At 36.8% G+C, this 13,884-nt stretch overlaps 1 protein-coding gene across 1 annotated transcript in view; it reads left to right on the top strand.

The window, feature by feature from the left end:
- Positions 1-3,427: 3,427 nt before the first annotated feature.
- Positions 3,428-13,884, top strand: part of LOC139736017 (uncharacterized) — a 46,208-nt gene continuing 35,751 nt past the window's right edge. Inside the window, exon 1 of the mRNA XM_071646763.1 lies at positions 3,428-3,543. Within this exon, the coding sequence (XP_071502864.1) occupies positions 3,505-3,543 (39 nt within the window). The 5' untranslated portion in view covers positions 3,428-3,504. The remainder of the gene's footprint in view (positions 3,544-13,884) is intronic.

Here is a 13,884-nt window from a genome sequence, read left to right as displayed (position 1 = left end):
GCCTATGACGTACAAAAGGTAAACACACAACTCAGTGTGAGATAATTACTTGTTTTCTGTCTTGCCACATCCTCCACATTCCCAATGAGAATACCTGCCGCAAGTTGAGGATGTGTTACCAGAGTTCTACTCAACCCTAGCCCCGGAGACCCGCCACTCTGCACGTTGGGGCTGTCGCAGTTAACTCAACCCCAAAGTCATGACATATCTCGAAAGCAACTGCTACTCAGTAACTTTATTTGCTCTTGCCTTGGCTTGGTACGCGTTGGTATATAAGTTCCTTGATATGATTGATAAAGAACTAGATCTAGTCTATGGACCGTCAAATTCCACTTATTAAATACTTAAAATAGTAGACATAGGCCTAATAAATGTAGCGGACAGTAGGGCCTAGTGCCTACACATATAAGTGTGTACATGGGAGTCACTACCAGTAGGCAGTATGTCTTGGTGTCAAGGGGATCGCATGATCTACATAGGCCTATTGACTGTTAGTGACGCTGTGTTAACACTTTGTAGCACGGTCTACAAAAAAAAAGATGGATAATTGATTCTGATAAAGTTATCCCATAATCACGATAATCATGATATGGCCAGAGTTTGATAGGAATATAATTATAGGAACTGCAGATCCTCATCTAAGATTCTAAATTTACTAAAATGTTTGAGAATTTAACATTATGTGAAGCAGAATTAGTATAAAACCATGGAAACATTTTTGGCTGAATACTGTAGTAACACCAGAATCATTGGCAGCATGAAACGTTCCCATATTGTCCCATATTGGAGGAATTGGAGCCCCTGGTCTTTTTTTTTTCCCCAGCATGAAATCTTTGTGATTAGGACTGAAATTCACAACATTCTGTGTACACAAATTTACGCATTTTGCTTTCATATTTGTTGTCTTATAGTAGGCCTAAAAAAGTGGTAAGAATGTAATCATCCCAGTAAATGTTAAATCAAAGTACATTGTAACATTGTGCATTTTATCCCAACCTATACAAATTATAGCAAAGGTTCCTGGCAACCAGAATGTTTACCCCTTAAACTGAATCCCCCCCCCCCCACACACACACATCTACCCATTTTACATGCTACATCATAGTACATGTAGTGAGATCTTCACCACATGTGCCCAGGTGCACCAGGTGAATTCACCATTTTACAACTATGAAAGAAAACTTGCTTGAAACATAGATAAAATTCACTGATTAGATGTTCAGGTTCACCCTCCAATCATTGAGAGTAACCAGCAATGAACTTGTGTTGGTTCACTTGTGAAAGCCCTGAGTAAAATGTGATGAAACACTGGATGAAATGCCAGAAAATGTTAAAGATTTTGTTTGGTTTGTGGCCATATAAATTATACACGTATTTACACACTGATAGTAAGATTCTACTTTTCAGGATGTGGTTGCTTTGAAACTTCATTGAATCAATATTGTCATGATATGTTGAAAATTGTACATACATATATATATTAATTTTTGAGAAAACAACAATTTCTTTTAGAAATTTACTCTCATTTGTTGAAGTATTTTTTTTCTTTTGGAGACAGGTTATGATTATGGCTGTGATTTCCTGCTTTCTCCAAACACTTTCAAATTATTTTTTTCTTGTATTTCTCATGAATGTTGTTGAAATGCTCATGCTTTGATATAACATGTCTTATTTACAAGTTACTATTTGTATTGAAAATGCTATATATGTTTCTGTTATCTTATTTTTATGGAAGTGTTAAAAAACATTAAGCAACCAGCCATGTTTACTTCAGATAGTCTATCGCGTCTTCCAATTTTTCTAGTATTACAGATCAATCCCCCGGTGCCCTGCTGTGAAGAATAAATAGTCTTTATCATGCATTAAAAAAAATGCACTCTGTTTTCTTGGCATGCCTGTGCCCAATTTCACCAGGAGTCTGTGATTGTGTCAAATAATTTTATTAAAAAAAAAATGGCTGCTGCTAGTAATACATGCATGTGAGGGGGTGCTACACTGAAAATTGAATTTTTTTTCCAATTTTCTGTTTTTACTTTGAAGTGACAGTTTAGGTTCTTACCTTCAATATTCAGTAGGTTCTACACTAAAAAAAAAATGCAGTAAAAGCGGTTAAAATTCTTTTTTTTTCTGATACCCTTTTGAAGGCACATTTTTGCAGTGGAGGAATGCATACATGAGAGATCTATATTCAAAACTCTATAAATGGGACTACAGTGTGATAAACACTGAATATGATCATTATACTGTGTTTTTGTGGGTTTAAATCATAATTTTTGACAAAATATATTTGTAAAAGTGCATTAAGTGAATTCTACATATTTTGAAGGGATATCCTATATACTGCTAGAATGGCATCTGCCTGTACTTTTGAGGTGAAATTTGTTTTGAAAGTACTTGTATGGCGAATGCAACTTTTTTTGTGTGTATTTTATCGTTTGAAAATGACAACTTCATTTTCAAATGAGGTTTTCTCAAAATGTGTTTTTATATACCTTTGTTTACAAATTTTGCTATAACTTGAAAATGCTTTAATAATATTTTCTTCCCAAATTTGGTACACTTGAAATGCAGAAGGACATGCTTAACCCGTTGAGGACGGACTGATTTTGCTCTAACACGCATAAATTTCTTATAGACACCTGCCCGAGTGTACTCGGGACTCGTCCTCAACGAGTTAATAATCTAATTGAACATTTTGGAATTATGGGCTTTACTTTTTGAGTTATTGACAGCTAAATTCTGATTTGTTAAGACCGGTTGCCATGGCAATGGGGAAAACACATTTGTCAAAAATAGTCAATTAAAATCTTTGCTTTTTGAGTTGCATCTATCGACCAAATATGAACTAAAAATGCCAAAGTTTACAGCAGTAGCAGGCATTTAAGTGGTAACCAATCGGGTGCTGTTCGTTATTCTGAAGGTTCGCTATTCCAAAGGTTCGTTATTCCAAAGGGTCGTTAATCCGAAACACACAAATTCCCTATACCTAGATGTTCGTTAATCCGAAAATGAAAAAGGAATCTTTAATCCGAAAATGAAAAAGGGTTCTTTAATCCGAACATTTGTGGCGTTAAATTCCGAGGGTTCGTTTCTCCGAAGATTCGTTAATCAGAAAATGATATTCGGAACAATGAACCTTCGGAATAACGAATCTTCGGACTAAGGAGCCTTCGGAATAACGAATCTTCAGAATAACGAGCTGTAATCAACCTGAAGGCATCTGGTTAATGCATAATATTATATATTACAATGTATACCATTGTATTGCTGACATCCCTAGCAACATGTACATATAGTTTTATGGGGTTTTGATAAATTCTTCATGACAAAAATGCAAAATATGTGATTTTTTGTCATTTTCAATTTTGTTGGTGTAGTGCCCCCTTAATACACATTCTTTTGTCATACACCCCAATACAGGCTGACCCACTCCCTTTCCTAGCCTGCCGTGCCTACTAAACTTGACGTCTTTGTCTGCCTCTCCAGCCATGAAATACAGAAAAGATGACTTCACGATTCCACAAGAGCATTGCTTTTCTGCTGGTAAGAAAAATGATAACTTACTGTACCACATTCAAGCCATATATGTATTTTCTTTGTCTTTATATGAACATGTAGATTTACAACTTGGTTGATGTCTGATATTCATAAAACTAACAACTCATGAAAATGGTGGCTCCCATTAAAAAAAAAGTAGGTTGTGTATCATTTCTAAGGAGGGAAGTACATTGTCGCTGATACATTCCTCTTAAAAAGTTATTAATCTTCTCTAGGATAATCATTTTGTCAGTGTGGTTCTTGATTGCAAAAACAACCACTTGCAAGACTGTCATACAGGTCCCATTTCACAAAATATGCTTGTGAAAGTATGGCAGATTACAGTACTGTAAACGTCAATATTTTCGCGCAATTAATTTTTCGCGCTGAGCGGCTCGAAAATGTATTCGCGGGTTCTTAAATTCGCGCTCCGCAGCAGGTTACTTTACTGTAGTACACATTCACTGCTTTCATCCAAAGCCTCTGCTACATAGCTTGCTATGCCAGTGTACGACAAGCGACGTAGCGAGCGGCTTGACTGCGAGTACAAGCACTCAAATACGTAGTACAGCTGTGACTCTAGTACCGTAGTCACGGGGGACTGTAGCATCGATGCGTGCGGTGCACACATGCATGCTACAGTACATAGCAATCTAGGGTATCGTCTCTTCGCACAGTACTAGTAGCGTAAACATGCCTGTACATTGTACTACGTAGCAGTATCATCGATGAAGCGCACACAATTCATCCCGTTCAAAATGTGCGTAGAAAATTGTGAAGATATATTCGCGCGTTTTTGAATTCGCGCTAGCCGAGCGTAGCGCGAAATCCGCGAAAATTAATGTACCGCGAAAATTTCCACGTTTACAGTATCTTATCAGTATAAAATTATGTGTTCTACATGACATTTTAGATAATATTGATTGGACTTCAAAGCACTTTGAGAGAGCTTAAATGTTGATTGCTAGCCTAGTGAAATAAATCAATCAGTTCCCATCAGGGTGCAAATCAGACATGGTGCTGTGAATGAAATAAGTAGAAAGGAAGTAGTTCTAGACAGGTATTTTTAGGGCTCAACATTAACATTTTCTCTTGTTCAGACAAGTAAAGGCGTAATTTACCACTTGCAGATGAAACAAAAACCCAGCATTAATGATTTAAGATAGTTCCAAAATGTGAGTTTTGGATAGGGGGAGGGGTTGAGTAATAAGAGCTCAGAGAAGTGAATCCTTCAGTTTACCATATATGCAGGGTCTTTCAGAATGCCACAAACTGAATTGGCACTCATTTGTCTAAATCTATGCAAGAGTTGTAAATGTGTATTGTGTTTGGAGAATTCACTGTAATATGCATACTGTACATAACAATGCATGTTCATCTCTTGCACACAGCAGATAACTTGGGAGTTTTATTCAATTGTTTGTTGAAGTTTTAATCCAGTAACCTCCAGGCTGTTGTGAGTTGATTTTCCTGTGAGTATGAAATGGTGACCTTGAGAATATTGCCATTATAATTGCATGAAGCATGATTTTTTCTGTCTCTACGAAAAGAGTGCTGTTGGTATTACATGTGTATATTTCATCTTATTTTTGATGTATTTAGTTTTGTGCCAACAAAAGATGTGCCAATAGAGTGCCATCTCTTTCTCTTAATATTATAAGAAGAAATTATTTTTTCATCCTGGATTTTCTGTCTTTGTCTTAGGCTACGTTATTCTAAAGTCACAGCCAATGACATACCTGCCATCTGTTTCCATTTACAAGGAACATTCATATTTGTTGGGAAAGAGGAAGCTTTATTACCCTCGCCCAAGAGGTTAATGTTTTTGTTGGCGCTGGTTTGTTTGGCCTGTTTGACCTACTCAAAAAGTAGTGAAAGTATTTGGATGAAACTTACAGAAAAAGTTGATAATGACATGAGGAATAGATGAGTAAATTTTGGTAATAATCTGGGGATTTTTATGAATTTTGAAGGATTTAAAAAAATCTTTTTTGCAAATAGGGTCAATGGCATTCAATGCATATAGTGTATACTATGTTGATAAGAACTTTGGTATGCATTTTAATTGTGCAAATCATAAAAAATAAAAATGCACACAAAAATTTCAGTTTGGATACAGTACTGTAAAAGTAGATATTTTCACAAGGCTAATTTTTCACGCTCGGCAAAAAAAGAAGAAGAAGAGTTTCGCATATTTTCAATTCCGCGGAATCAAGACATCAACCACAGGAACACATTGGAAGCAAACATATTTATGTGCTTTTATTTTCGCACAAAAAATTCCACTTTTACAGTATGCCTAGTTCCTGAATTTCAGGTTTGGCAGATTTGCATTCAGTACCCTCCTCGTCTGATATGAAAATCAAAAGCAAGCTCAAACACAGTGATTTACCAAACTGTTTATAACATTCATTTTTATGAAATCCAAAGGTAGTACCGGTATGTGTCAATCTCAAAGAGTCAGTCTCAAAAGGAGAAAAACTAGTGCACATAATATTCATGGGGAAAAAAAAAAACCAACAACATAAGACAGTACTCTTGCTATCAATGGTCCCTACTCCTTGGCACTGATGGTTCAAAAGTTTTCGTAAGATGATCCTGTCAATTCTTCTTTCATATTACATAAACTCTTGTTTGGTACTGACTGAATTTCTCAAAATCAAACCCTTGTTTTTTGTAGTGCTGGATTTGTGATTCTTCTTCATAAATAGTTCTAAAAGACTTTACAATCAGGCTATCTGTAGCCAAGAAATTAAAAGATGGAGGATGGCAGCTCTTTTCTTTGCTGTTGCGCTATTGCTTTGCTGTTTTCTTAACGCTTCACGTCTGATGCGGTGAGACTTTTGTGTCAGATGCTAAGCAATACACTGTATGTCTGATGAGGCTAGACTACAAACAGTGGATGCATCCACTGCCTATATTCACCTGTTTTGCTGTACAGTTGGTGTTTTCTTATTATCGACCATGAATACAATGAAGGTGGCGGTTTTTTCATACAAACTCTGCCACCTATTACCTTGTTGATAATATTAAGAAAACAACAACTAAAACAAGACGAGTGGACATTGGTGGTGGATGCTTCGCACACATCCACTGTTCATACAACGGTAATCTCGCTGCATCAGATGTATGGCTTAGCAACTTAGACAAAAATCTCACCACATCAGATGTTTAGCATTACAGCAGAGACAATACACACATGTAGCTGCATCCTTCACCTAGATTAAAGGCTAGGCTGTCTGTGGTATGTAAACATGGAATGCTTTACATACAGTGCGATCCAGGTCTGAAGTATCTATTACAGCTTTGTCCAAAAACCAGTCTCCAGAACATTTTGTGACTTCTGAATTTTCTTTCCAAAACCCTCTCCCATTCTGGCTCTTATGCGTTGGGTAAAAATCTATCACTGCAATATATTTCAGTTAAAGATTGACTTTTGAATTTCTTCCCCAAATCCTATCCCTTTTTTAATTTTAATTCTTTTCCTTGGGGGGGGGGGGGGGATTCTTTTACTGGAATATGACACAGTATAATTCAGGTAAAGTTTGAATTTGTAAGTTTTTCTTCCATTCTATCAATATATCTGCCAATGTACCAATAAAAAAATTTGATAACTCATGCCTGTAGTTGATGAAATTACTTTCACTCTCTCTCCCTGAAAAGAAGAAGAAGAAAGAGAAAAAAAAAGAAGTAAAAATGAAGAGATTCTGTGATATGCATATCCACACAGGGATTTCAATTGTTTACATTGAGCTTTGTATACAAGTTCAGGGCACCGTTTCAACAAAGTTGTCAGCACTGACAAGTTGTAACTCTCTGACAATCACCACGGTAACAGTCAGTGACCAGAGCTTCTCAGCCAATCGAAACCAAGGATTTTACCAAAATTGTCACAGACTGACAACTTGTCAGCGCTGACTAAATTGATGAAACAACCCCTGAAGTATGCAAAGTCATCAAGAAAAGATTTTGATTTTGAAACAAGATTTTGATGAGAGCAAATGCCTTAATTCAGTTTCCCTCTGAAATATCTATGATTATGTTTCTGATATGTTGAATCTAATACCAATGACATACACGTGTACACTTGTAGATTTGTTCAAATTTATCAAGACAATAAAACTGGATTATGCAAAAGAGATAGTGTGCTGTCATAATTGCCCTCAAATAATTTCTTCTTGACAATTCACATAGAAAATTGATTACAATGTAGTTTAAAGTATTTGTAGATGACAAATTCGATTACACACAATGTACATACTACATATTGTACACGTCATCCATTCATAGCATGGCTTTAGCTATTCATTCACTCCTGACACTCTATTCATTGCTTGCGTACAATGTCTATACTGGGGGCTCTCCACAATGCACCAAACTTGTGTAAATATGTCAGCATTGGTAGCAGCCTTGAGTTAAAGATAGTGTATTGTACTTTGTGCCTCCCCTGGCATTAAAGGTATTGTTTACCTTTGGAAGCAATGGTTTAAAAATGTTCAGCATATCACATTTGATGCATATCAGTGTTTAAAGCCAGTTGCATCACAAAACATCCTACCAGGACCATGTAAAAAATTTGCAATAAAGCCTAAAAACAAACTAGATATCACTATTTTCTCACTATAAAGCCATAACTGTGGATGGTTTAGTCTAGAAACGAAACATTTTTATTATAACTTATATTTGATTATAAATACTGATTCAAGTTCTTACATTGGTTGTTTCTATCCCTAACTCATATTCTAGAACTACTGTAAAATGAGGAATGTTGGCGTGCATTTTAATTTCACAAATTTGCGAGAGCTGAGTTTTGCGAAATTAAAATGCTTGTAAAGATCTTGTGTTTGCACTACAGACTGTATAGCATTGAATGTTAGAGGCAACTCACAAAAATTTCAAGGCCATCAGCTCCCATTCGCAAAAATTTCATGCCATAAAAATATTGTGTTTTACATTATTTTGAAACACTAAATCTGGGTTTTTCTTTCATATGCAAATGATAAATAATGCCTTTAACATGTGACATGATTGTAGGTTGACCTTACAGTCATTGTTCACCTTCTTTCGTCACACATTTCCCTACTTGGGATACTTTGATGGTAGTTCCTTCAAGCCATTCTTTCGCTTCAGTGGGTATTTTGTGTTTCAGTTTTGAGGGGGATTTGAGGGAATGTACATGTACATTGTATACCATTCATGAGTACTTGCACAATGCTTTTGCTAGTACAATGTTCAATGAATGAGCTAAAGAGACATGTAAATAAATTAAGTACAATGCACTCTCGTGATAACAAACACGGTTGAAATACAAATATCACAATTTTGTTACACTGTAACAGCAAAGAAAAAAATTCAGGTCCCAAGATTATCATACAGATGTCATTGATTTATTTGGTTGGTTGTAATAAAGTTAATGTACTGAAAAAATAACTGTCGCATTGGTCCTGAATACTTTGTTATAATTCTAGTCACATAATGTATGCCGTTTAGATACATCTTATATCCCCTTTCCCATCTGTATGAGAGATCAATGTATCAGTACTTGTCCTTGTTTTTAGTTTTCCTCAAAGTTTCATGATTCAATAATTACAGAGATTCGTGATTCAATAATTACAAAGATTTGTTTTAGGGGGAACTTATTTCTTTCTTTTTTGTGATTGTGTTTAGTTTGATGCTACAAGATTCCACTGAATGTGAATTTTAGTTCCATTGTGAAAACCTTGAATTCCCCCTTTTTTTTTGAATGACAGTGAGTGCCATCCATGTTGATTCCTGTAGTAAAGAGCTGACAAACTGAAACATTTTCCATTAAAAAAAGCAATTTCAGTCATGGTTGTTTTATGGTACCATCATACAGGAAAAAAGTGATCAATTGAAACTGTTGACAGTAAATGTAATGTGATTGAGCATGCACTTGTAACAGATTGAAGACACGCTGTACTGTGATGTCAGAGGAGTGTGGTGGTGCAAAAATACAAGTTAACCTATTGAGGATGGCTGATTTTGCTACGAGACGCATTTCCCATAAACTCTTGCCAAAGTATGATCGGGACTCATCCTCAACGGGTTAAGAGAGCCTTTCATGGGAACAAGTGTGAAGGGATGATGTCAGAGTGTAGTACTATCCAAAAAGAAATCATCAATTATTTTCATATAAACATTAAAATAACAATATTGATCACACAGACAGATGATCAAGCATACAAATTTTAGTGGAGGAATCACAAAAGGTATATGATAAAGGCTTGTAATTAATCTAATAATCCCTTTGAGATAAGTACTGTACTATTAGGTTCTGTTTACAAAGTGTATGTAACATCACGGATCAAAATAATGATTTGTAAAACATTCATTTTACAGAGGATACAGGATGAAGAAGAGAAGGAAATTTCATCCATAAATCTCATGAATTAAAGTTGTGTACAATGAATCAAGAAAGTACAATATTTCAGATACAAAAACTTGATTCCTTTCAGTGCAAAGATCACACCTTTATTTATATTCAAGTGGTCTAGGGCAACTATTGTTCCACTGACTAGGTGACAATCAACACTACATTTTATGTTCTGAGAGGCTCTTAAACTGAGGTGATAGCACACTCCTTCTTTTTTATGCCTCCGCCACGAAGTGGTGCCGGAGGCATTATGTTTTCGGGTTGTCCGTCCGTCCGTACGTCCGTACGTCCGTCCGTCCGCTTTTGTTTACGCGATAACTTGAGTAATATTTACTGGAATTTTACCAAACTTGGTCCAAGTATGAAGTATGATGGGGCAATTATTTGATTAGATTTTGGGTGAAATCGACTGAAGGTCAAAGGTCAAAGGTCAAGGTCAAATCATGAAATTGTATCCGTTTACGCGATAACTCAAGACTGGATGGAGCAAATTTCACCAAACTTTGTTGGAGGATGATGTATGATGGGACAATTACTTGATTAGTTTTTCAGTGAAATCGAACAGAGGTCAAAGGTCAAAGATCAAGGTCAAATCCTAAAATTTATCTGTTTACGTGATAACTCAAAACTGGATGAAGCAGCTTTCACCAAACTTGGTCCAAGGATGATGTATGATGGGACAATTAGTTGAGTAGATTTAAGTGACATTGGCAAGAGGTCAAAGGTCAAAAGGTCAAGGTCAAATGCTACAAATGTTGCAATTTCCCCCATATCTATGCAATGCCCAAAGGTATTTTCTTGAAACTTGGTGTGAACATGTACTACTGCGTAAAGATTCTCCAGAGAGAGTTTCATGTCATAAGGTCAAAGGTCAAAAGGTCAAAGGTTAGGTGAAAATGTCGCAATATCACTTTTCTCGCGAATGGTTCAATGTATCTTCGTGGAACTTGGTACATACGCATGTACTGACTGGCAGGGATTATCTAGGGAATTTAGGGGTCATGGGTCAATTTTCAGGGGTCAAAGGCAAGGTCAACCCCTCAAAATTTCCCTCATATACTAGTATATGCAATGCTTGCATTATAAGTTTCAAAACTTAATACATGCATTACCTAATGAAGATTCTCTGGGAAATTTCCAGCCAGAAGGTCAAAGGTCAAAGGTTAAGGGACAAAGGCCAGGTTTCAATGCCCCCCCCCAAAAAAAAAAAAAAAAAAAAAAATCTATTTTGTACCGATATTACACTCTTTCTTCATACCTTGGAAATTACTCAGAGCATAAACTTATAAAAAGATCTGTCAGAATTCAAGTAAAAATTCTCAATTCCCGAAATATGTGTACCTGCACTCTTAGAAAAAGTATAGCAAACCCAGTTCAAGACATTTCTGACAAACCTGTCATTTCAATATTTTGCCAGTTATGTGAAACTGTCATGGATCACACATTGTGAAGACATTGTACTATACGCCTATTGGGAGAATCATGCATTATGGCGGAGGCATCAGTCGCCATAGCGACATTTCTAGTTTTTTTTTTTTTTTTTTGGGGGGGGGGGTTGCAGGATGGCACCCCCCCCCCCTAAAAAAACAACAACAATATATACACCTAGTGTTATTTCCATCACTGAGAAATTAATATTTTCACTAGTGGATCGAAACAAGATTTCCATCCAACAAATCTTAAGAAAATATCCTCTTTTTATGTGTGTACCGGCATAAAACAGCAACAAAAGCATATCTGGTAGTCTTTGACTGTGTTCGCTGCCTATTAAAACAAAATTCAAATGAGTGAGAGAAAATTACAGTTTGAATATTGACAGTCTATATTTAGTCTGCTTTTTAGTGTCTTCACTATCTGTAGAACTGATAAACTCAGTTGGTAATCAATGTGAACCAAGAAAGCTGCTCCTCCATGGAGACTGCCAATTTGGTTGTTTTATGTACATTGTTGCACAGACAATCAGTGTCTACAATAGTACAAGGCTGATAACACTTTACTATTGATGAAAAACTATTGATCACATGAATTGATGTGCTTAATGCACTACATGTACTATTGTCACAAATGTACACACTAGTAGTTATGTACATATGTATGATGTACTGTATGCATGGCTGTTTTAATGTGTATGTACACAGGTTGACCAGATTAATGGAGAACATTCTATGTGGTATAGATATAGTACATACAGGCTGACCAGATAAGTGGAGAATTTTCTAGGTGGTATACAATGTAGCTATACAGTACATGCATGTAACAGGAAATACATTATAGCTCACTCAATCTAGAATGATTTCACCCATTCCAGAAAGTTCTGGGAAGTGCTTACATGTTTGGCTGAGTGAGGCACTGTCCCTGTAGCCCAATGTGATTGGTAGTTATTCTTGGTAATGATGTTTTGTACATAGTTAGGTAGTGAGTCATCCAGGTTTCCTGGAACTTGGACTGGCTAGTAGGTTGGAGAGAGTTATAGAATGTGCTAGAAGGGGGTGAATGGATAGTATATAAGCCAGAGAAATTCTGCAGTAGGCAGAGTACCCAACACCTCTGCTCTGAGAGTTACGTCACTTCTGGCTCTGAAGCGACTTGTTATAGTCAGTCCTGTGTTACCTGCTGACCTGTTATGTTTGTGGAGATACTTGGCCTGGGAGACATTTTGCCTGCAGATAATTAATTTGCCTTCATTGGGGATAGACACCATTTTTATGTCAATGGACATTGCTACGGAAAAGCTGTGGCGGGCTGGATTCCTAGCTGGACAATATTAAGTGAATCATCATTCAACGCATCAACTGGACGTGGTCGTCACAACGTTTGGACTCTGCACGTTTCGCCGTGGACATATTTTGTGGATTTTACCCCGGATCTATACCGTGGATTATCGCAACCTGCGTTTGGATTTACGTCGAAGGAATCATTCATCGGTGCATCGCGGATCATTCATTTGTGCATCGAACATCATATTTGGACATTTCCAGGGATATTGCGTGTAATGCCTACGTAAGTAATTCCACTACTGACATATTTGTTTCTCGTGATCATTATTGTACTGATGTGACGCCGATTACCAGTCTGTACCCACAATATCACTGTTAATAAACCGCCTGAACATCAGTTGATTGTTTCTTTTGTGCGATCATTCTCAGAGTGATTTTTGGTCGTAACAAAATTGGGGGCTTGTGTCCGGGAAGTGAATTTTAAAGCCAAAACTTAGAATTTGGAACGTTCCGGAACTTAGAATATTGGTACAGACAAAATACCGGCTGAGTTGATTGTTCACTTGTATATTGTGTGTTACACATTGTCACAATGTCAATTAGTACAATGGATGTTCAGGCATTTGTTCAGAGGACAGATTTGTCCCTCAAAGATTTGCAAAGGTTACGCAAATGTGATTTGACTGCTATTGCACAGCATTTGAATGTTGATGTTCCACAAGGTGCAAGAAAGGCAGAGATTCTTGACTTAGTAGCTGGTCACATGGAGCTCAAAGAAGAAATTGACACTCCAGATCGAGCTCAAATTTCAGATCAAACACGGCTTGAGCTTGCGAAATTAGAACTGGAGAAAGAGAAGATGAGATTAGAAATAGAAAGAGAGCAAAGGGCTAGAGAAATGGAAAGAGAGAGGGAAAGAGAACAAAGAGAAATGGAAATGAAGAAATTCGAAATGGAGCAGCAAATGAAATTGCGTGAGATGGAATTGACTCATGCACAGACTGTTGGAAATCGTGAAAGGGCTCCCTCTGAATTTGATTTGGCCAAGAACATTCGATTGGTGCCAAAATTTGAAGAAAACAGAGTTGATGCATATTGTGTGTCATTTGAGAAGGTGGCTAACAGTTTGAACTGGCCACAGGAATTTTGGCCCATGCTCCTTCAAAGTGTGTTTGTCGGCAAAGCAGCTGATGTGTACTCATCTCTCTCTGAAGAGCAATCACGTGACTATGCTAC

This window comes from Diadema antillarum, unplaced genomic scaffold (assembly GCF_040938485.1).
Source record: "Diadema antillarum isolate AM-2024a unplaced genomic scaffold, OU_Dant_1.0 seq00000619_RagTag, whole genome shotgun sequence".
Taxonomy (NCBI): Eukaryota; Metazoa; Echinodermata; class Echinoidea; order Diadematoida; family Diadematidae; genus Diadema; species Diadema antillarum.
This window is presented reverse-complemented; position numbering and strand designations above follow the sequence as displayed.